Source organism: Pteropus medius, unplaced genomic scaffold (assembly GCF_902729225.1).
Source record: "Pteropus medius unplaced genomic scaffold, Ma_sr-lr_union100, whole genome shotgun sequence".
In the NCBI taxonomy this organism is placed as follows: domain Eukaryota; kingdom Metazoa; phylum Chordata; class Mammalia; order Chiroptera; family Pteropodidae; genus Pteropus; species Pteropus medius.
The window spans coordinates 1,903,269-1,924,178 of record NW_024354499.1 but is presented as its reverse complement, the minus strand read 5'-3'; the positions used below and the strand labels follow the sequence as shown (position 1 = coordinate 1,924,178).

Below are 20,910 nucleotides of genomic sequence, written 5' to 3'. Positions count from 1 at the left end.
CTGCATATATCTTAGTATTTCTTTTAGATAGTTTCTTAAAACCAGAATAGTTGGGTCTCAGGGTATGATCTTTTGTGGCCTTTGGAAAATTGGTTGAATTGCTTTCAAGAAAGATTGCACCCACTGACATACACATCATCAGTATACTTGAGGGCCTTTTTCATCTGAGTGCTCTAAGATTTGGGGCGTGTCTCCTATTTTGAGTTTTCCAGGGATCTGTGTGTGTGCTCTTTTTAAATTTATAATGAATTTATATTTTAGAAATATTAGAAAGTAAACAAAAAAGTAGAAAATTAAAAATTATGTGTAACTCTAGTACTCAGAGATAATCACAGTTAACACTCTGTGTATTTCTTTCCAAGCCTTTTTCCATAAATACAGATTCATAATTTTTTCCTAAAGAAAAGAAAATCTGTTGTAAATTGCTTTTTTTTAAAAAAGGAAACAAAATAGTTATATTATGAATATATTTCAATTTCAAAAAGCATTAATTTAGGGCATCAATGGCTTAATTTATTCTATTGTATAGATTCATAAAAGTCCTCGGATATAACTTAGGCTCTACCACTGGGTGTTGTTTTTACATTGCTATTATAAATAACACTGGTAAAAACATGTACAGGTAAATTTAATTATCTACATCAATGTTAATCATCCACTCCGATTAAATTCCTAAAACTAGAAACGCAGAGTGAAAGTGTTCACATTTTTAAGTGGCATATTACCCTTCACGAAGGTGGTACAGATTTTCATTTCTACCAGCTGCACATGAGAATTCCTATTCCCTAGTCCTTACCGACACTGAAATTACTAGAAAATCTTTGCCAATTTGATAAGGGGATAATGGTATCTCATTAGCTGACATTGCATGTCTTTAATTTTTACTGAGACTGAACTTTTTATACATGCTTTTTGTCTACCGCATTTTTTGGGAAATTGCCCATTTGTGTCATTTGTTCATTTTTCTACTGGGCTGCTTCTTGCAGATTTGAAAGAATACTTTAAATATTAAGACTATCTGTTTACCATATGTATATAAACAATTTTTCCTGTTTATTATTTGCTTTTTCTTTGTTTTTAAGGTACGACATTTTCATTTACGTGATTAGTCTTTCTCTTGTGCTGTTTTGGTTGCTGTGCTTTAAAAAACCTGTCTTCCAAATATTATGCAGATAACTGCATTTTCTTCTAAAGTTTTTATAAACTCATTTTTCACATTTAAGTCTTTAATCTATCCAGAATCATGAATGGTGTAAAACATAGTGTAGAAACATACCTTTACTTTTATCCAAAAATTTAGCTTATGTCTGTAACTTTCATTTTGTTTCTAGATATTTGCAATATCTGAGTGTTCCAAAATAATGTTAAGCAATAGTATAATAAAAGTATTTTTAATAGATTTTTCTTTACCTTAATAAAATAATAGTGGATATATGAAAAGTCTACAAAGATGTCCTCTTAATTCTTGTTTGTAATAATAATATAGACACATCAGCTCAACTTAAATTATAGAATGTCCATATCATAGATTATTTTGCCACTGTTAAGAATTATATTATAGAAGAATATTTAATAATAAGGGGCCATATTCATGACATATTGTTAATTTTTTAATTAAAAGATATTCTAGTAATTTTGCACTTAGGATAGATGAGTTTATAAAATGCATATGTATAGAAAAAACTGGAAGAAGTAAGGATTTAGGTGTCTATTTCTGGCTGATGGGATAATTTTTATTTTCTACCTGTGCTTTTCTGCATCTTCCAAATTTCCTACCATGCATACACATATAGCTTTTGTAGTCAAAATATACATATCCACATAAAAGAAAATATTCTTTCTACGAAATTCATTTTATTCTTAAAAGCTTTTTTAAAAAACTGTTTTATATCTGAAATGAGTATTGGATTTTAGCAAATGCTTTTTTCAGCTATCAATTTATGGCCTGTTCTCATTTGACTTATTGATCTCGACCTATTGATCTGATGTATTATTTTTCTACGTAATAAACCATACTTTTATTATCTTAGAAGCAGCTTTACCTAATTATCCTAGGCTAAAGTAATCCTGAGAGGACTTTGGGTTTCCTTCTCTAGAAGTAAAGAAGAGAAGGCTAAGACTCAATAATTTATTTTACACTTTGACTTCAGTTTATGCTTTTGCAAAACAGTTTTTTACACATGCTTCATATCATTTGCTCCTGTGATAAATGAAAACCAGTTAAGATTGTTTCATTTTACAAAAAAAAAGAGTCCAAAAAAATTAAATAATTATATGGCCAGGTGGTAGTAGAGCCAAGAAAAGAACACCAGCTTGGAAACAATGTGCCTCTCACCCTCCACACCTTGTGAGAGCGAACGCCACCGAACTGTCCTTTCGGCTTCAGGAAGGCGCACACATTGTTGCCATCTCCCTCACTCTCTGCAGATGGGAAGACTTCCTGCATCAGCTATTAATGCACCAGTCGCTATCATCTGAGCCTGTAATTGCTCTGATAGGGTCTGAGTTGTTTGTAAAGAGAAGGGAGTCCGACTACCATGCACAGGACACTAAGAACTCAGTCTGTAGCGGGGTCTCTGGCCCTTCTGCAGCCTCTGCAGTGACAGACACTAATAGCTCTCAAGTAAAAGGCCTGTTTAACCAGGTGCTGCTGATGCATCACAGATCCTCAAGTCTGCTCTTAAAAGATAATATTCCTCTTCTAAAATGGCTATCACCTTTCTTACATACCCTGCCATGCACCCTCAATATCCTCATCCTTCTTGGCGCTTTATTTCTGGCTCTAGAAGGTTCTAGAGTCTGTCTTCCCTAATCAGTTACTTCTGGCCAAGCTCACTCTTACTTCTCCAGAGACATGAGCGCTAGATAGAGTAACTAGTTTTCCTGGTTGCTCCGACACAAGAATTTACACCTGGGATCCCAGAGTAATTGGTAATAGCAATCCCTTTCACTCTCATGCACCACAATGGCCATAGGAATCAACGGTGAAAAGAGAAAAGACTTAGGCCCAATCTTTAGGACCAAAGCCCTCTATAGCCCCATCTACATCGGGAAATCCTGTTTGCTTTCTTTTCAAAGTACATGAGAAATCTGATCATTTTCCTTTAGCACATAAGTTCTACTGAGATTTCAAACATCATAACCTCTCACCTGAATTACCTTTGTGCCTCCTTCCTCAGGCCCTACGTCTATTTTTGAACATAATAGTCAGAGCCATCTTTTTTACAACGTAAGTCAAAAAATGTTCCCTTTCTCCTGGGAACTCTCCATCAACCTCAGTGTAAACACCCAAGTCCTCGCAGTGGCCTACAATGCCTTTTGTAATCTGTGCTCCAATCCCCCACGACCACCCCCATTTCTCTGACCTCATCCCCTCTGATTCTCTCATTCCTTAGCTCTGCTGCTCCCACACTGACCTCCTTGCTATTCCCCAAGGACATCAGATATGCTCCACCTCAGGGCCTTTGCACTGGCTGTGCCCTCTGTCTGAAGTGCTCTTTCCCCAGAGATCTGCTTGATTATTTACTTCTCCTTAGTCTTTGCTCAGATGTCTCCTTCCTCATGAACTCATTCTGACTGCTCTTTTAAAAATTGTAACATCTCCTTCAAACACTTGGCTCCCTTTAATCCATTCTATTTTTTCTTCATAGAACTAGTCATTTTCCAACAATCCACATAGCTTTCCTTATTTATTATGTTTATTCTCTACTTTTCCCTCCATCTTCTGAGTTCTACATGGCAGAGATTTTTATCTGCTTTACTCACTTGTTTATTTAAAGTACCCAGAACAGTATCACATAGCAGATGCTCAATAAATATTGATTGAACAAATAGATGAAAGCCCCAAATCATTTTTCTTGAACCCAAATCTACTCTATCCGAGCTCTCATATACTCAGAGTCATCATCAAGGCCGTGTTGCCAGCCTTGGGTTAGAGCTGCACTTAGGAAGCTCCACAGTGTTCATCTTGGGGCTTCCTGAAGAAGGATCACACTGTCATCTTCGCAGCTCAGGTTCTATACCTAGAAAATAGCGAAAAGGAGAGAGCAACCTCCTTGCAGATGGATGTGTGTCTAATCCTAATAAGAAGGCCCCTGTGAGTTTCTATGTCATCTAGGTGGGCTCCAGGGACACTTCCTGTGTGCCTGGAGCGAAGGAAGGAAAGAGAGAGAGAGAGAGAGAGAGAGAGAGAGAGAGAATTGGTAATGGAGACAGACAGCCTGGCCAGTACCTGTGGCTTCACATCTTCTTCGTCCTTGTAGTAGTAAAGCTGCTGCGCCCTCAGCACGAAGTACCTCTGCTGCCAGTTTTTCACGATGGACCTCTGTTTCTTCAGCCAGCCCATCTTGATAGGCCTTTCCAGCGGGTTGGGAGTGGACGACTGGTGAAAAGCCGCCATCTGCTCGCCGGTCATAACACTCCTTGACCGAGCTATGGAGAGGAACAGACAGGCGGACTGACTGAGGGACATGAAGCAGTGTGCAAAAAGTGGGCGGGGAGGCGAGAGAGGAACCCCCGAGGGGGCTGAGCGGCGGGTGGGGCCCCCGCCAGGTCCGGCTCAAGGGTCCAGATCTGTATCAGAGAAAGTCCCCAGCGACCCACAAAGGAGGACGGACCGAGACCGAGAAGGAGGCGAGACCCAGAGGCCCAGCGCGCACAGTCCGGCAGCCGGGTCGGCCCCCTCATTCTACGAAGCGAAAGATTGGCTGGAGCGTTCTGCAGAGGAAGTGGCCGCAGCATCTGACAAAAGGTGCTTCCTTTTTCCTGCGTGGGAGTCAGTATCTGACAAGAGAGAGTAGAAAATAATATCTGGCTCTGACGGTTCAGGGTGAGTGAGTCCCACGCAGCTGCAGCGGCACCGGAAGTTGCCGGGCATTCTTCACCAAGAAGGAGCTGTTGTGTTCGCTCTGACCTCACTGTCAAATGGGGCCCTTCCCCAGCAGACCCGCAACACCCCTGGCCCCACTCCACGCAGCCAGCAGGCAGGAAGCTGGCACCTCCTGAGTTTTCCTGCCAAGTGTCGAATGCCATTCTGTCCCCTGTCTGCTGAGAGTGATTACAGCCCTTTATACTGGACCAAGAACCTCCCTGTAGCTACTTTCCTCCTACCTTTTCAGTCAGGCTGTCCCTCCCACGTGCTGACAGCACAGGAGCATTTGAAAGGAAAATAAATCTGCCAGTAGAACGGAGAAACAGAATTTGAATCCAGACCCTTTCAAGTCACTGCTTTGTGTAGTTGGCTTTTGTTTTTACACATGAGTTCTGCCCCTCACTGGATCAGGGCCAAGTATCCACAGCTTGTCTCCACGGTAATTCCCATTCAGGACAACTCTCTCTACACTTACCAGTCTTATGTCTGCATTTATTTTCTTGCTGGAGGAAGTTTCCATTTCATGTTCCCTTTTTTCAGCTTTGCCACCATCCCCCCCCAATAACATTTATAATGTAGTTGAACTAAGCCAACCCCATTCTCTACCCATCGCACCCCACCCGGTTAGAGACCTGTTCTTCCTTTCCTGTCACTTTGACCCTGGGTCCATTACGCAACTTCTTTGAGCTTCAGTTTCCTCACTTGTTAAACTAGGATAGTGATAGTCCCTTCTCTATGGAATCGTTGCAGAGAAATAACAAGCTAACATACGTAAACCACTTAGCACAGTCCCTGGTCCAAGGTAAGCAAATGTTACTCATTATTGTTATCAACAGATGACTTTACTTCTTATTGCAAGGATACAGATCAGCTTTGAGAGCTTCCTAAACATCTCTCATTACTTCAGAATGTCGCTCCATCATTAAGCTTTCTCTCTTCTTTCATTCTTATCTTTAATGCATTGAATCAATAACTTTTCCCATTGTTTTTGATTCCTTTCTTTCTATGCCCTTCTATACTTGGGTTTTCAAACTTTATTTATGTTTATGGCATACATTCAAATACTAAAATTTATATGGCATTATAAAATCTTTCTTCCACTGATTTTAATTGTATTCAGACTTACCACCTTATCTACATGTGTCGCGCTTCAATCCTGTATTGTTGTCTGAAGAGGACTCTGCCCTAACTGGGCTCCCTTGACCTTCGCAAGGGGTCTGTGTTCCTGTCATATACCCTCATTTCCAGGTGTCAGCTTGCAGTCACCCCTTACCTCCTACCAGGGACTGAGATGTCATATTATGTTATACACCAGGGAGCAAGACATACTTGATTCAACTTCCTGTTGGACAGACATCATCATAAGAGTTAATAGACTCAGCTCTAGTAAAAAAAATAATTTGACATTTTGAAAACAATTTGGCAGTATGTTTCCAAAGGGTTTGCTTTACATCAGTGCATCCTGGCACCTTAGTCAAAATTTTTCTTAGATCTTGCTCCTTAGTTAACTGCTATGTTGAAGATGTTCCATCTATAACTCACAGGCTAGTGGGGTTGATGACTTACTCTAAGGCTGTGTAGATGATCTGAAAGAAACATAGGAGGGTTTGGGCAGGAATACAATGGAAGGAGGGAAATTGAAGAACTGTACACAGCTCTGTGTCTCTCTAGGTCAGAGACTGTAGCTTGCAAAGACTTGTATCTGTCCTAGAAAGAGAGCAAATTGTAGGCAGAGATGAAAAGAATGGTTCACACACAATTTATGGAGAAAATGAAAGAGTGAGGAATTGTGGCAGATGCAGGAGTATTTTCCCCACCCTAGTAGCCTCTGTGTCACCCAGCCCAGTGCCAGTGTGATTTTTTTGACCATGCAGATTAAGCATAAACAGCATCAGAGTTGGGAGGGAAGACCTCTCTCCTAGCAGTAGCGTAACCAGAAGTCTTCACTTGGCCTCTTGGGTGATGTCACCAACTGGAGCCAGCACAGGAGAAGAGAGAAACAGGTGTCACCTGGTGGTTACGAGAACTCAAGCTCATGTATTTCCCCCCAGAGACCCACAGAAATCATTAGAATCACTATAGGAGATAGGAGAAACTGAAAGTCTCCAACAGCATTGAGGAAGTGCAATGGGGGGAGCAGGAGCCAAAAAGACACCATAGATTGAAGAAAATTAACTCAACACAGAAGAACTCAATTGCTGGGTTATTATTCTATGGCTAGTTCTGGGAAATTTTTTATGCTCTGTTGTGGCAAAAACAACGATGACAAAAACAAACACACAAAAAACAAAACCTTCCCCTAGAGGCATCTGTGCGTTGCAGAATGGCCTGGCAAAGGCAAGAGTAGGTATGAGGATCTAATGTTCTCAGACCTGGCCAAGAGAGGCTTAATGCCACTGTGGCAGGGAGGCAGCCACCTGTCTGCCCGCATATGGCCAAGGCCTTGACTAACCATCTTTTATATTCCATAAGTGATACCGTTCACCCATACATCCACTCAGTGTTTCTTGAGGGCCTGTTACCATCCCCAGCATAGGCGGTATGACTACGGTCACTGGATCATGTGTGACAAGTTAGAGTGTAGATGGCTCAGTACAAACCTCCAGACTGCTGAAATTAGGGCAGGTGACAGCTAGAGCTCTGATGAGCCAGTGACCAAACAGGGGAACTTTCTGTCCCATGTCAAAGCCATCTACCACCTCACATTGCACATTACCAGGCACATCATGAGATGATTCAAATATCAGGGAAGAAAGCCTGATGGGCGTTGAGTTTGACTTGATTTTGACTAACTTTCCTTGTTAGTTCCTTCGAATAGTCTCTCTGTGAGTGTGACTTGTTCCTGGATAAAGTAAACAAAGAAATCTGTTACTATTAATGGAGCTATTTCTTACAATGAAAATAATAACCATGATAAGCTTCACTTGTGAGCCAGTCATAGCACACTGAGTGCATACTCTCAGCCCTTCGGGAAGGATTTCTGAACCAGGCTGTGAGCTGGAGAGGGGTCTGCAAGCAGACTAGGGAGGCAAGATGAGAATTTGGAAGGCAGTTGCTAAACATTTACAGAACACTCTAGGGAAGGGGTATATGAAGTTCTCATGAAGTCAGAAATTCAGTCTTACTGTAGTAGAGAGAGAAAGAACAGCCTCTAGAATTGCACTGTCCAATACAGTAGCCACTTGCCATGAGTGGCTATGCCCATGAAAATTAACTAAAATAAATTAAATTCAGTTCCTCAGTCACACCAACCATATGTCAAGTGCTCAGTAGCCTCGTGTGGCTCGTGGCTAGACGATTGGACAACACATACAGAGAACATATCTATCATCACAGAAGGTTCTATTGGGCAGCACTTCCTGGAATCTGAGTGTTATCATTACTAAGCACGGGACAAAATAGGCCTTAAACGTAAGGAAGCATTTCATCAAATAAAAAAATCAAGCTCTATGGCCCAAGAAAAAATGGCTTCGGGTGGCAGAGTGAGAACCTCAACTTTGATCTGAGAGTCAAGAGGGAGCTGTTTCATGTACCTTAAAAAGCGGGAGCCCATGGTAAAATATAGACAAGTTATGTAATTATACTGCATATGCTGAATTTTAGTCTGCAGGTGAGTGATGGCACCAGAAAAGAAAGAAGTGCACATTTCCAGGGATACTGTTTCTGCAGTAGAAGTTAGCTGCTTTTTGCCCCACATTAGAGCAAGAGAAAATTAAAGGTGGAAGTATTAACAAAGAGGTCAGCTTGGGAAGCATTATCACTTCCTTTCTTCATCTTCCCATCTTCTGACCCCTAACCCCAAAAATAATCAATCACAAAATCTTCTAGCGTCTACTTTTGAGAGGTTTTTTTTTTTTGCTCTCAACTTTGCCTCAGTTTAGATTCTATGTGTGGGTGAGATAGGAATAGTTTATTCAAAACTGGGGGAACCACTTAAGGTATTTTCTCAGTATGTTGGTATGAGCAGTGTATTAGTCTGGGAACCATGTTTAAATGAACTTGAAAAGGGAGTAGAACTTATATGGTTGCAACCCAAAAATCTCTTGCGTTGCAGGCCCATCTATTCAACTGCCTGCATATACCTCAGTGGGAATCTCAAGGTCACCGTGTTGAAGATCGCATTTACCTCCCACCTCCCCACCTCCCCACCTCTCACCATTCCTCACCCTGCACCAACAAATACACCCACTGCTTTATCTCCACTGATGTGAACAAACTCTTCACAGCCAAGCAACCAAATCAGAAAGCTGCCTCCTTACTCCAGTCATCACAACCAACAACTCTGTCTCTCTCCCTGATCCAGCCTTCCTTTCTACACCCACCTGGTTTTGGGACCCTTCTATCCTCTCCCTGGATTTCTGCAATAAGCCTCTGACTCGTCTTCTCCCTACCAGACCCACCTCCAGTCCACCGATGACATTGTTTATGGACACAAATCTGATCATGCTACTCTCCTGCCTAAAAACCTCCCATGACCCTCCAACACCTTCATCCTGGAAGATGAAGGCTGAACTCCCCACCACGGAGTTCGAATTTCTCTGTGGTTTTCCTACTGCACTTTCTGCTTTTCTCCCATACCCATCCTGCACTTCACCTTTGACAATATGCTCTTCTCTCTGCTGGAATATTCCCCCCACCCCTCTCTACCCACCCCAATTTGACCTCTTGGAAAACTTGCTCATCCTTCAAGACTTATTTCAGGCCACACCTCCTGTGAGAAGTCTTCTCAGCCTAGGCTAGATTCAGTCATTTCCCGGGCTCTGCTCTCTCTTAGCTGGGAACATATGCCCATCGAAGCACTTATTTTTCTACTTGGTACTCTTTCTTACTCTGTCTTCTCTCTCCGCAATATTCTAAGAAGACAGAGGCTCTACCTTGATGCTTGGGCCTTGCTCATCTTTGTGTCCCTAGCACCTAAAACAGTGCCTGAGAAAGAGAAAGCAGGTGAAGTAGCAGACGGTACAGGCTTCTATATATGCAGCCATGGATAGTCATGTTCTTTCTCTGAGGGTCAGTTTCCTCCTCTGTGAAATTGTGATAATAATACATACCTTGTGGGGTGGGTAGTCTGTAAGGGTTAATAGTGAAAAGTGAAGAGGCCCCAGCCAATGTCTGCCTTTTAAAACATAGCTATTAAACAGAGGCTATTATCATCAGCATTATTATTATAGAATGGGCTCGATCTTATGTTAAAGGAAAAAAAGAAGAGATGAAAGAGGGAAAGACTGAAAAGAAGGAGAGAGAAGGAGAAAAAGAAAAGTGGAAGACTGGCTGGACATTGTACAATATTCCAGGTGCAAATCCAGAGGCCTGAATAGAGTGATGGCAATGGAGAAGGAAAGAGCAGGAGAGGCCGTTGTGACGCAGACCATTAGACCTCAGCAGCTGACTGAACAGGAGGAATGGAGGCAAAGACTTCTGCAAGGTAAGTCAGCCTTCTCTACCCACTCATTCAATGCACAGTGGCTGAGCATTTGGCATGAATCAGGAACCGTGTCGGGTTCTGAGATATAAGATCAACCAGACACAACCCTGCCCCTAAACAGCTCATAGACCTGGGAGGCAGGGAAAGAAGTCAGAGAACAAGATGGTTTTGAACAGATAGGGAGTCCAGTTCTGAGCGTCATGAAATGTGAGGGTGTGCTGAGAGTTTTAGACTTCCCCAGAGTCCTAGTTTTGATAGGTAAAGCCTGTGGGTTAAGAGAAAAGTTGTGGGGGTCGGGGGGTTGGGGGGACGGCGGGGGACAGGCTCAAGGGAGAGTCAGGAAATTTGAATGACGTGAAAATATCAAATCTGAAAATAACACAATACATGTTCAGAAACCAAAGAAAAGGCTAAGCACAGAGGACATGAGCATCAGGGCAGGCATTTTATAACTTGAGGCTCTAGAAATAAAACTTACGTACAAGACAGGTTACTGTTTTCCTTGGGACTTTAAAGGGAGGTTTCACTGTGTCTCAGTATGGAAGAAAGAAGTGCAACAAGAAAATCCATTATCCCCAAGAGTGTGGGGATGGAGCAAGGGGCTGCTGCCTGGAAGGGGAATGAAAGAATAATAGAGTCTATCATTCTGTGCTGAGCAAAGATCCAGAACTAGTTCTTGCTCACTTCACACCCCTGGGACAAGAGCTGTCCTTGAGGAGCAGATGGTGCCTTCAGGTGGGGAAATAGGCACCTCTGTCTCCGAGTGGATGGATGGAGCCGCACACCAGGATAACGTCTTGATCCGAGCCACACACATCAGCTGGGTTTCAGCCCTACTCGCCCTTTCTACCAAGACACTGAACATATTGTGCAAGAGGTTGTGTAAGGATATTAAGCACCATTCAAAGGCAAGAGGTCCTTTTAAAAGAAGTATTTGAGTTTCTGTTCTCGGTTTTCTCAGAAAGATATATCTGACTACCAAGGTGAGTTGAAGGCCCTGTGGCCTCAGGAATAAACATGTTTGTGCTTTTATTGCATGGCTGAAGGTTATAAGGTGCTGGAGCTATAAAGAGGATTTTGAGGGCAAGGACCATGTCTTATTCATTTTAGTATCCTGAGGACCCTCCAGTGTCCGGCTTGGAAAAATTAATTGGAAGGAATGAAGATGAAGAGAGGAAGGAAGTGTGTGTGTGGGTGTGTGGCCATGTGTGTGGGTGGGTGGGGGTGTATGTGTGCACGTGCGTGCACATGCATTATATGGAGAGAAAATAATAGTCAAATAAAAACCATAGGGTGAGTTCTCTTTAACAAAGAAACTTATCTTTCTTATTCCTTTAATTAACAAATCAGAAAAATTTATTGGACATTTCTTATGTGCAGGGCATGGTGTAAGTGGTGGGCGGGGTTTGAAAAATAAAGGAAACCCACTAACTTAGTGAACTCAAGACCCGTGGGATTTAAAATACATACTGGCATTCAAAAACGCATTCCACCACACCATTGCCAATGCCTGCTACCTCAGTCACAGCCCCATTTTGTGATAGGCCCTTTCATGTTCCCCTTGGATTAAATAAAGGGGAATTAGTAATCAATCATGAACCACAAAGTCTTAAAGAGGGATTAGCATCTAGTCGAGACTTTCTTTCTAGTAAAATCAGAATGCGGAAAGAGTAGCACTGATGAAGAATGTGGAATGGAAGCTCAACCATCGGAAAGTAGGTTCCCAAGGGGGCAGGGATTTCTATAGGTTTTCTTTACCCACTTAACCATGCCTCTTAGAAAAGCATCTGACCAGTTGAAGTTTCCCAATAAATATTTGTTGAGTAAATAAAATAACTATTTTAGAATGAAATGTGAGCCACTATCAGGCATTTTATATTTGCAACCAATACTGGCCAATTTACCTATTTGTGGGATTTCTAAATATATTCACTTGTGCCCACTCAAGCAGAGTAGCTGATAGAAGATGTAAGTCCTGTTCTCATAAGGATCCGCATCAATAGTGATATATTTATTGAATATTTACTATGTTTCAGTCACAACGCAAGCATTTTATAAGTCTAGTTCCATTTAGTGCTCACACTAACTCTTTATGCTAAGCACCATATTGTCATTCTCATTTTACAGACGACAAACTGAAGCTCAGAGAAGTGAGATGATTTGCCACAGTTACACAGCCAGAAATTGGATTTCAAAGCCCAATATCCATACGTAGGTCACACAGCCCCCAAAGAAGCATGGATTCGAGTGGTAAAGAGATGCATCGTCATTAAGAATCAATGTGTAGGAACTCTTCCTCTGGGAAGGGAAAAAGTCACTATTCCTAACCCATCATGTGAGACATCTACCTCAGCCTCCACCTATTTTGCCTTCATTTATGTTCAAACAACTTTGTGCTATTTTTTCTGTTCAACATATGCTCTGCAAAGCTCAGCAGGCCTTGAAAAAATAGTGACAAAGAAATGGCACCGAAACCCAAACCCATTACCGGGGCTCTGCTGACATCCCGACAGGAAAACGGGCATATTAGGTGGCCCTGCTGTGGCTTACCAACTCTCCACTCAAGCTCATCTGAAGAGATGGAAGGATTCTAACCAAAGCCCAATGTGGCGTGGGAGGGAAGAACACAGAATGAACTGGAGGTGGGCCCAGTGCTCAGGTCACACTACAGCTCACAGTGGGCACCCCACCCCAGCCGAGAAGGAGGCTGCTGGGGAACCGTGTGAAACAGCAGACCCGTCATCGCTGCCTGCCTGACAAACAGGGATTCATACACTCACCCATACCCTGCACACACACACACATGCACACACACACACGCACGCACACATACACTCACTGTGCCCACACATGCTGACCTTCACTCTGTCCAGTTACCCCACTGGGGGAAGAGGGCTCTCGTAGAAGAAAATTAGATTCTTTAGCTTCAGAACTTCCAAACTTCCTTGCTTTGTTCATCTCTTTTTTGCCTCTCCAAAGCAAACTACTCTCCATTTAAAGCGCCCACCATTCAAGGAGGTGGGAGGTGGGAAACTTAAAGTCTCATCACTTTCAAAACCTGGCATTTAGACTTCAGGATACATTTATCCTGTGATTACCCTCCTAAGGTTAAGTTTTTCTTTTCTTTTAGTTTGATTTTGCTTTGTCTGAAAAACTTTGCCCCTTGCCAAAGACAACAAGCTGTAAGACTTATGACAGCAAAGGGGCTTGTTCTGTGTACCCGAAATTAAATCACACAGGTTTTCCCAAAACAATGGCCCATGAGGTAAGTTTACCCAACCTAATTAAAAGAAGCATCTTAAAGTTGTTTTCCGACTGCCTGCCTTATCCCCAGGGGTTGAACAGGCTGATTTCCTCATGTTCTGTAGTTTAGAGAGATGTTCTTCATTGTTTGACAAGTGAACATTTCAATCTGAAAAAGCAAATTCTGCTTTGGAAAGGGATTCAGCACACATAGCTACGTCTTCTGCAGGAAGAGGTAAAAATGTGTCATTCGCAATACGAGGGAGATAGAAACAGAGAGAGAGAAGGTGGGGGTGGAGAGATAGAGGAAGGGAGCGAGAGAGAAAATTGGTTTTGTTTCTTCTTGGGCTTGCAAGGTCTAATGCACTCTGGCAAATTCTCTGAGCTAGGTGCCTCTCCAGGGCCAGCCCTCTGGTGTGCATGGTTTGGGGCTTGTGTGTTTCTTAGGAATTTCCAGTACAGTCGCCTCCTGTGGGTGTGTGTCTCCATCAGTTGCAACACTTCATCGGCCCCCTCTGCCTATCTTTGCATAACAGGAAGCCAAGCATAATAACAAGAAGCTTACAGAATTGTGACTGCTTCCTCCTGAACACTGCCCGGGGCTGCCTCTTCCTCAGCACAAGGTGAAGTGGAGATTTGGTAATTGCGTGGTAAATGTACCCTGAGTGGACAATGTGACCGTTTAACTGTGCATCAAAGCTAACTGCCTTCCCAGACATCAGTGTAAGGAAGGACTTGGCATCACGCAGGGCAGGCGGCAGGACAGTGAGCACAGTACACTCTACAATCACGCACTGTGCTAAAGCAAGAAGGGCATTAGGAGAGGTATCGAGCCTTCATTGCCAAAGCTGGTCATTTGCTCCAGTTAAGAGGTTTTGCTCAGTCACTAGCATTTATAAATAAGTAGTGCATTAGAATACTTGAAGTATTTGTATTTTATAAGCCCAAATAAATTCCACGGTCCCAGTATTTCATAGCAGAGATCCAGCCTGGGCGATGCCCAAGGACTGACACCCATGATCAAGCACTGGGCCTTACTGAGGCTACGGGCTGTTAGTCTGTTCCTAGGACTGCACTGGTTTTCAGAAATAGTGATTTTTAACCTTATAATTTTACTAAGAGTGTGAACAATAAACAGTTCTTGCAGTGGGATGGACCTGTCATGTAAGTTAGAATATGTTTCTCTTATTCTACAACCTGATAAAAAGATTCTGTTAAAAACTGAGGCAATTTGATTATAAATAGAGGATAGGTGATACCAATAAATTATGAATTAGTTTTGTTGGGTATAATCAGGGCATGTGGTTAAAAAAATTAAATGTCCATATTTTTCAAGATGCATACTTACGCATGAGGAATAAAATTACATAGTGTCTGGAGTTTGCTTTAAAATATCTCAGCAAAGAAAAGGAATTAAAAAGGATAGATAAAGCTATTATGGCAAAATCTTGATAACTGTTGAATTTCAATAATAGACATACATGAGGGTCACTATATTTATTCTCTGCATTGGCATTTAAAATGTGTATAAGAACTCTTTTTTAACATCCTATTAGGCTTTAAAAAATAGATTCTATTAGGCTTATTTTTTTTTTCACACATCAGCTATCGCCTTGAACTTCAACTCGCTCATTTTCCCAGGCCTGCATTTCCAGACCTGTTAGTTATTCCTCTGAGCACAGTGGAATGATACTATGCAGATGCTATACCACACACGTACACATTCCCTCCGGGACAAACCCTGCCCCTCCATTGCCCCTGCACTGTCATTTTATCAGTTAATGAAGGGAAAGAACCGAGAGACTCCTGATGTTTCCAGTTATGGATAGTATTTCCTGTAAAGTCAACTTTGATTCACACAGTTGAAGTGAGTAGTGATAGGGTTGTGTGTGTGTGTGTGTGTGTGAGAGAGAGAGAGAGAGAGAGAGAGAAGAGAGAGAGAGAGAGAGAGAGATTCCTTGGGGTAGGGAAAGGAGGAGTGGACAGCCCCACCTTGAAAAACAGTTGTTGTAAGGAAGGCAAAGAGACTCCATCTTGCATGACAATTCTTTTGACTGGGAGTGATGTCTGGGACATCTGAGGCCTAGCACAGCCTCACTAGAAAAAGTGCAGTGACTGATTATCAGTATTTGCAATGACAAAAGTTGGAGGAAGTGGTAGTCCATAGGCTACCACTGCAGCCTTGTAGATTGCCAATACTTTATGATAGCTTCCCTGGTCCTGTGGTAGAGAGTCAGTCAATATAATGCAGTGGAAGGTGTATCTGATTGGGCCTCAAGAGAACCAGGTTCAAGTTCTAGTTCAGACACAAACCAGATGTGGCATTCTTATGGCCTTTCTGAGACTTCATTTCCTCATTTGTAAAAATAAAATAAAATAAAATGGAAATAAAGCATCTTGAATTCATTTCCAATTCTAAATGTTTTTGATTGACCAATAAAACATCTTTCAGCCAACTACTTTGTATAGCAATCCTATTTTAGATGTGATGTATCTAACTTAATTTGTCAGCTCACGCAAGACTCCAGTTCTATATCAAGAACAAATACCTCTAGAGATGCATTCATTTAATTTATTAAGAAAAATATATTTGGCAAAAAAGACATTATCTGGGTGACTTTAATCAAATAAAATGGTTTGACATGCCCCTGGTTAGAGTGCTTGTGAATTTTAATATTAAGCTAAAGAAGAGCCCCTGAGAAGTCCCAGTAATAGTGCAGGGTAAGAGGTTTAAAGACAAAAACCACTGTAACAATTACTCAAGTATTGACAGCTCATCAGGCTAAGTGGCTGATTTGTTTTAAGGTACTACCTTAGCTCCCAAATATTAGTGACCTTCTGGATATATCATTCCAATTCTCAACCAGACCTTATATATCTAAAACTGCAAATACATTCATGCCCTTTTAACCAAGGAAGTCTTCTAGTAATTTAGTTAATATATAACATATGTCATTGAGTTTATTTCAAAGGTATTCACTGTTACAATGTCCAGCAACATGGGAACAGTCGAATGAAGTATGCTATGCCATAAAGTAAAATACTGTGTAGCCTTAAATGTTTTACTGGATTACAGTGACATGAGAATGTGTTAAATTGATGCATTTAGATTAAAAACTGCTCATTTCAAAATAGTACATACAGGATGACTCTGTTTTGTTTTTTAAAAAATACACATACACGATACACACATATTGTAACATAGGAAAAGTGCGAATACATATGAGTGTAGCACAGAAAAACATAATGGCAAGATTCACACCAGACTGGTTATTTTCCATAATCCAGAGAGGTAGGATTATGGGTAATTTTTACATCTTCTATTTGCCGCCATTTTTTATAAAGAAAACAAAAGTTATTTTTAAAAGCTCTATGTCAGTTTTCTCTTCAATGACCTACAGGCTGAGTCTCACGATCTAAAAATTTTAAGACTTAAATTGAATCAAAAAAGAGGAAATCACTGGGAGGAATTTGCCCCAATGTTAGGAAGAATTTACATCCAATTCCAAGAGTTTTGAAACAGAACATTTCAGGAGCTAGCTCTGTCATCTTGGGCAGATCACCTTCCCCTGCCTGATAGGATTATGTACCAGCAGAACACAATATATAAATGTCCTTTATGAAATATAAAGTAAGTAAAGATTTGTTCATTATTTGTATCACTAACAAAAATAACTTCTGCAGAGCTGAGTTTGTACATATATAAAATGAGGTTGTCAAATAAGATGCTCGTTAAGGCCCTCAGCCCCCCACATTCTTCTGGTTTCTGTATACTAGCACTTACTACTAATACCACAATGTGTGTGGAGTGTACAATTAGAGAAAGGGAAGCAGAAATGAGGGATTCATTATTTGGGAAAGAAAGTAAAAGAGAAAGCTCTCAGGAAAGGAGAGGATCAGTGGAGCTTAGAGCTGTCAGCCAACACATCGCAGAAACCACAGAACCTGAACATGGCCTTTGGGGCTAAGAAAGGGCAGGTGTTGGGGAGAGAGAAAGGACAGCAGACATGGCAGAGGGAATTCCAGGTGGTTTGACCTCATGGTGTAATAGTCCCATTTCCAAATTTCCCTAAAACTGACCGAAGAATCAGTTCAGTAATAATAAAAAGAAATGTAAAAGGGAAGTAAAAGGAGAGAAGGATGCGATCTGTGTGCTGTTCTCTGGGAGAAGGATTTCTGTGAGGGGCAGGATAGGCAGGGCTGAACTGAGAGAGAAGCTGACCCACCCACAACTCAGTGCATGTGGAAGAACCGCTGCCCCAGAAAGGGGGGCATCCGCCAGTTGATGAACTCTGGATCGTTTCCGGTTTGACCATTATGAATAACGCTGGAACATTTGCATATGAGAAATTTTGTGGACAAGAAGAAGGAGTCGCAGCACTGGGGGCGGGGAACAGACGAAGACCCCAAGAGCCCCTTCTGGAAGTGCTCACAGGGCAGAGGCATGGCTGAGGTGTGTGATTCCAGCTTACTCCAGGTGCTAAAAGTCCAGCCAGAGAAAAAATGGCGGCCTTGTCCTGCTGGCTCCTAAACTGAGTCACTGTACCGGTGAGGGTAGGGGGCACTTTTTCATCTAAACTGGGCTTCCCCCAAAAAGAACAATGAGGAAAAAAAGAAAAAAGAAGAATGAGGAAAAAAAGAAAGTCTCCATGAACAGACAGGGAGCTACTCTCCCTAAACTGGATGCATCTTAAAAAGTTACACGTAAGCGCTCCATACCACCCAGCAGTTCCACTTCTAGGAATCTACTCATAAGAAGTTAAAACACATGTCCACAAAATTTCTCGTATGCAAATGTTCCCAGCAGCATTATTCATTATGGTCAAACTGGAAACAATCCAGAGTCCATCAGCTGGTGGATGGGCAAACACGACGTGCTATAGCCATGCAATGCAACACTGCTCAGAAATAAAAATGAACGAAATACTGATATATGCTGCAACATGATGAACCTCAAAAATACTGTGCTAAGTGAGTGAAGCTGAATGCAAAAGACAGCATATTACAGGTCCATATATAAGAAATACTCAGAAATGGCAATGCTCTAGGGACAGAAATCAGATCATTGGTTGCCTTGAGATGAGAATAATAGCAGAGATTGACTGCAAATGGGCAGGAGGCGACTTTCTGAGGAGATGAAACCATTTTAAAACTGCGTCGTGCTGATTGCTGTAAGTGCTATAAATTTACTAAAATCATTGAATTGTACGCTTACAACAAAATGACTTTATGGCATATAAAGTGTACCTCAATAAAGCTGTGAAAAGACAGATAGCAAAATATATATTTAGTTGCTTCACACTCGCAAAAGAAATCCCTAATGGAAGCAGTGAGGAGCTGAATAGTCTGCATAGAAAAATAAGGAATAATTCCTAATTCATTTTATAAAGACCATTTTAAATAGACCATATGCTCTACCAAGTTAGAGATTTGTTCATTTCATCACTCATGTCTCCCAAGTGTCTAGAACACTCCAGGAATACCAGGATACTTTAGTATGAGGAAGCTATTAAATGGTTTATTACATCAATAGGTAAAAGAACTAAAAAGCCATATGTTTTCAAAAAATTGTGAATTTACACTTGATAAAGTTCAATATTGATTTTTATTAGAAAAGTAATTATCAAGAGTAGAAGGATACTTTCTTAGGTGGTCAAGTATATCTATCTCAAACCAGTAGGAAGGGATTGAGAGAATACTCTATTTTCCTAAAAATTTGACTACTGAAAATTCAAAGAATCTTAAGTTCTTAGGACTCAGGCCAAGTGTTTGGTGTGTTAATAGTGTAGGAAAAAATGGTGAAGTATGTGTGAGACACTTCAAAGAAAAAAAAATGATGGCAAAAAATTTCTGACACTTCTACTATATTATAATTAAGGGCTGTGGAGTGTGTGAAGTTTTCCATCGCAGTGATATTTTGCAATACTGTTAAAAATGTTTACGGTTTTACAGAAGAAATATTTCTAAAATTTATGAAACATAATCAAATAGGAAAAAATCAATATCGATGGCTTGCTTAGAACGACTGACTTGTGGGAAATTATTGAGAATTTACTTTGTCATTTACCAGCATTTCTATTTAGTATATGTTTTCATAGTAGTTAGTGAGGCTTGGCAAAATGCAGAATTTCTCCTGTGATTCTGCCACATCCTGCAGTTCTGTTTCCTCTTCCATGCTGTCAAACTTTATCGGCTGTCTGAAAAAAATGCTTTCAGGAGTTTCCCTTTTATCACCCAAGGTCCTCACAAAAATGTTAGGAGTTAGTTTGTGAGCTACCTTAGTGCTTTTGTCTGACCTGGGCTTTCTTGGTGGTCAAACACAGACCTTGCCCTGATATGTCTTTTTGTGGCTGACTAACCCTTGGTAGTTCTCACAGCCTCTACACCAAGTCTCTTGTTCGTAGAAGAACTAGAGGAACATCACTCATTCTTCCTTCTATTTTCTTTATCCATGTGTTTGCTTTTAGCCGATGGTCACTGAAGGACGAACTAAACATTGAAGTCCTGGGTGCAGAAGCTGAAGAAGCAGGAAGCACAGATGGACAAACAGGAAGTGGAAGAAGGGGAACCACGAATGAGTGATTCATGACACAGAGGATTCACTCCCAATTCTGAGTACCTCTGATCTGGTACATCTTATAGATGAGAGACATTTTCAAGGTGAAAAGTAACTTGTAATGTTTGGGTTGGGTTTTATTTTAACGGAATAATTTCACTAAACTCACTATATGCACTAAATGGAGATTCATCAAATATAAAATAATAGATGTGTCTTATAATAAACCGGCATGGGGCACATTTAGAAAAGAAATAATAATCTTTCAATGTGAAATAAAAAACGGTAGAAAGGACTTACTTCGTGTGCTCAAGAATGAATCATATTTTTCCTCCTTCAACTTCACTTTTTCCCTCTTTCCTTCTCTTTCCTGGCATTTTTTTTTTTAATTGTATCGACTGTGAAATGGCTGACTTCAAATCGGACTTAAGTGTGGTGGGGTGGGAGGGAGGGCTGTACCCAGACTTAAGAGCAGCTTTTGAAAGCATCTCCTCCTTTTAATATATGGGAAGATGTTTCAAAATGTAGATAGAAAAATGTAGCTAATTAATTGACTTGAGTATTACGTCTCATTGATAGATCGCATGAGTTTCATTATACTGGGGATGAATGCTTTTTTGAGGAGATGAGTTTCCAGAATTCCATTTCCACTTGCATAATTTTGAAGAAGAGGATTCAGAATGACATTCTGGAGTGTTCAGCCATACAAATCGCACTGACTATTCCGATCTTCCAGCACTTTCCCCTGAATGACAAGAAATACTTTGGAAAATGTGACTTTTGTGATCTTTGGGAGGAGGCCTGAAAAGGGAGGGC

The 20,910-nt window shown here is 41.2% G+C and overlaps 1 protein-coding gene across 2 annotated transcripts in view; it reads right to left on the bottom strand.

The window, feature by feature from the left end:
- The window catches only part of ARHGAP25 (Rho GTPase activating protein 25), an 80,283-nt gene that overhangs the window by 41,686 nt on the left and 17,687 nt on the right, over nucleotides 1–20,910 (bottom strand). For both annotated transcript variants that reach the window (XM_039852447.1, XM_039852446.1), the window contains exon 2: nucleotides 4,232–4,431. In XM_039852447.1, the coding sequence (XP_039708381.1) occupies nucleotides 4,232–4,431 (200 nt within the window). The remainder of the gene's footprint in view (nucleotides 1–4,231; nucleotides 4,432–20,910) is intronic.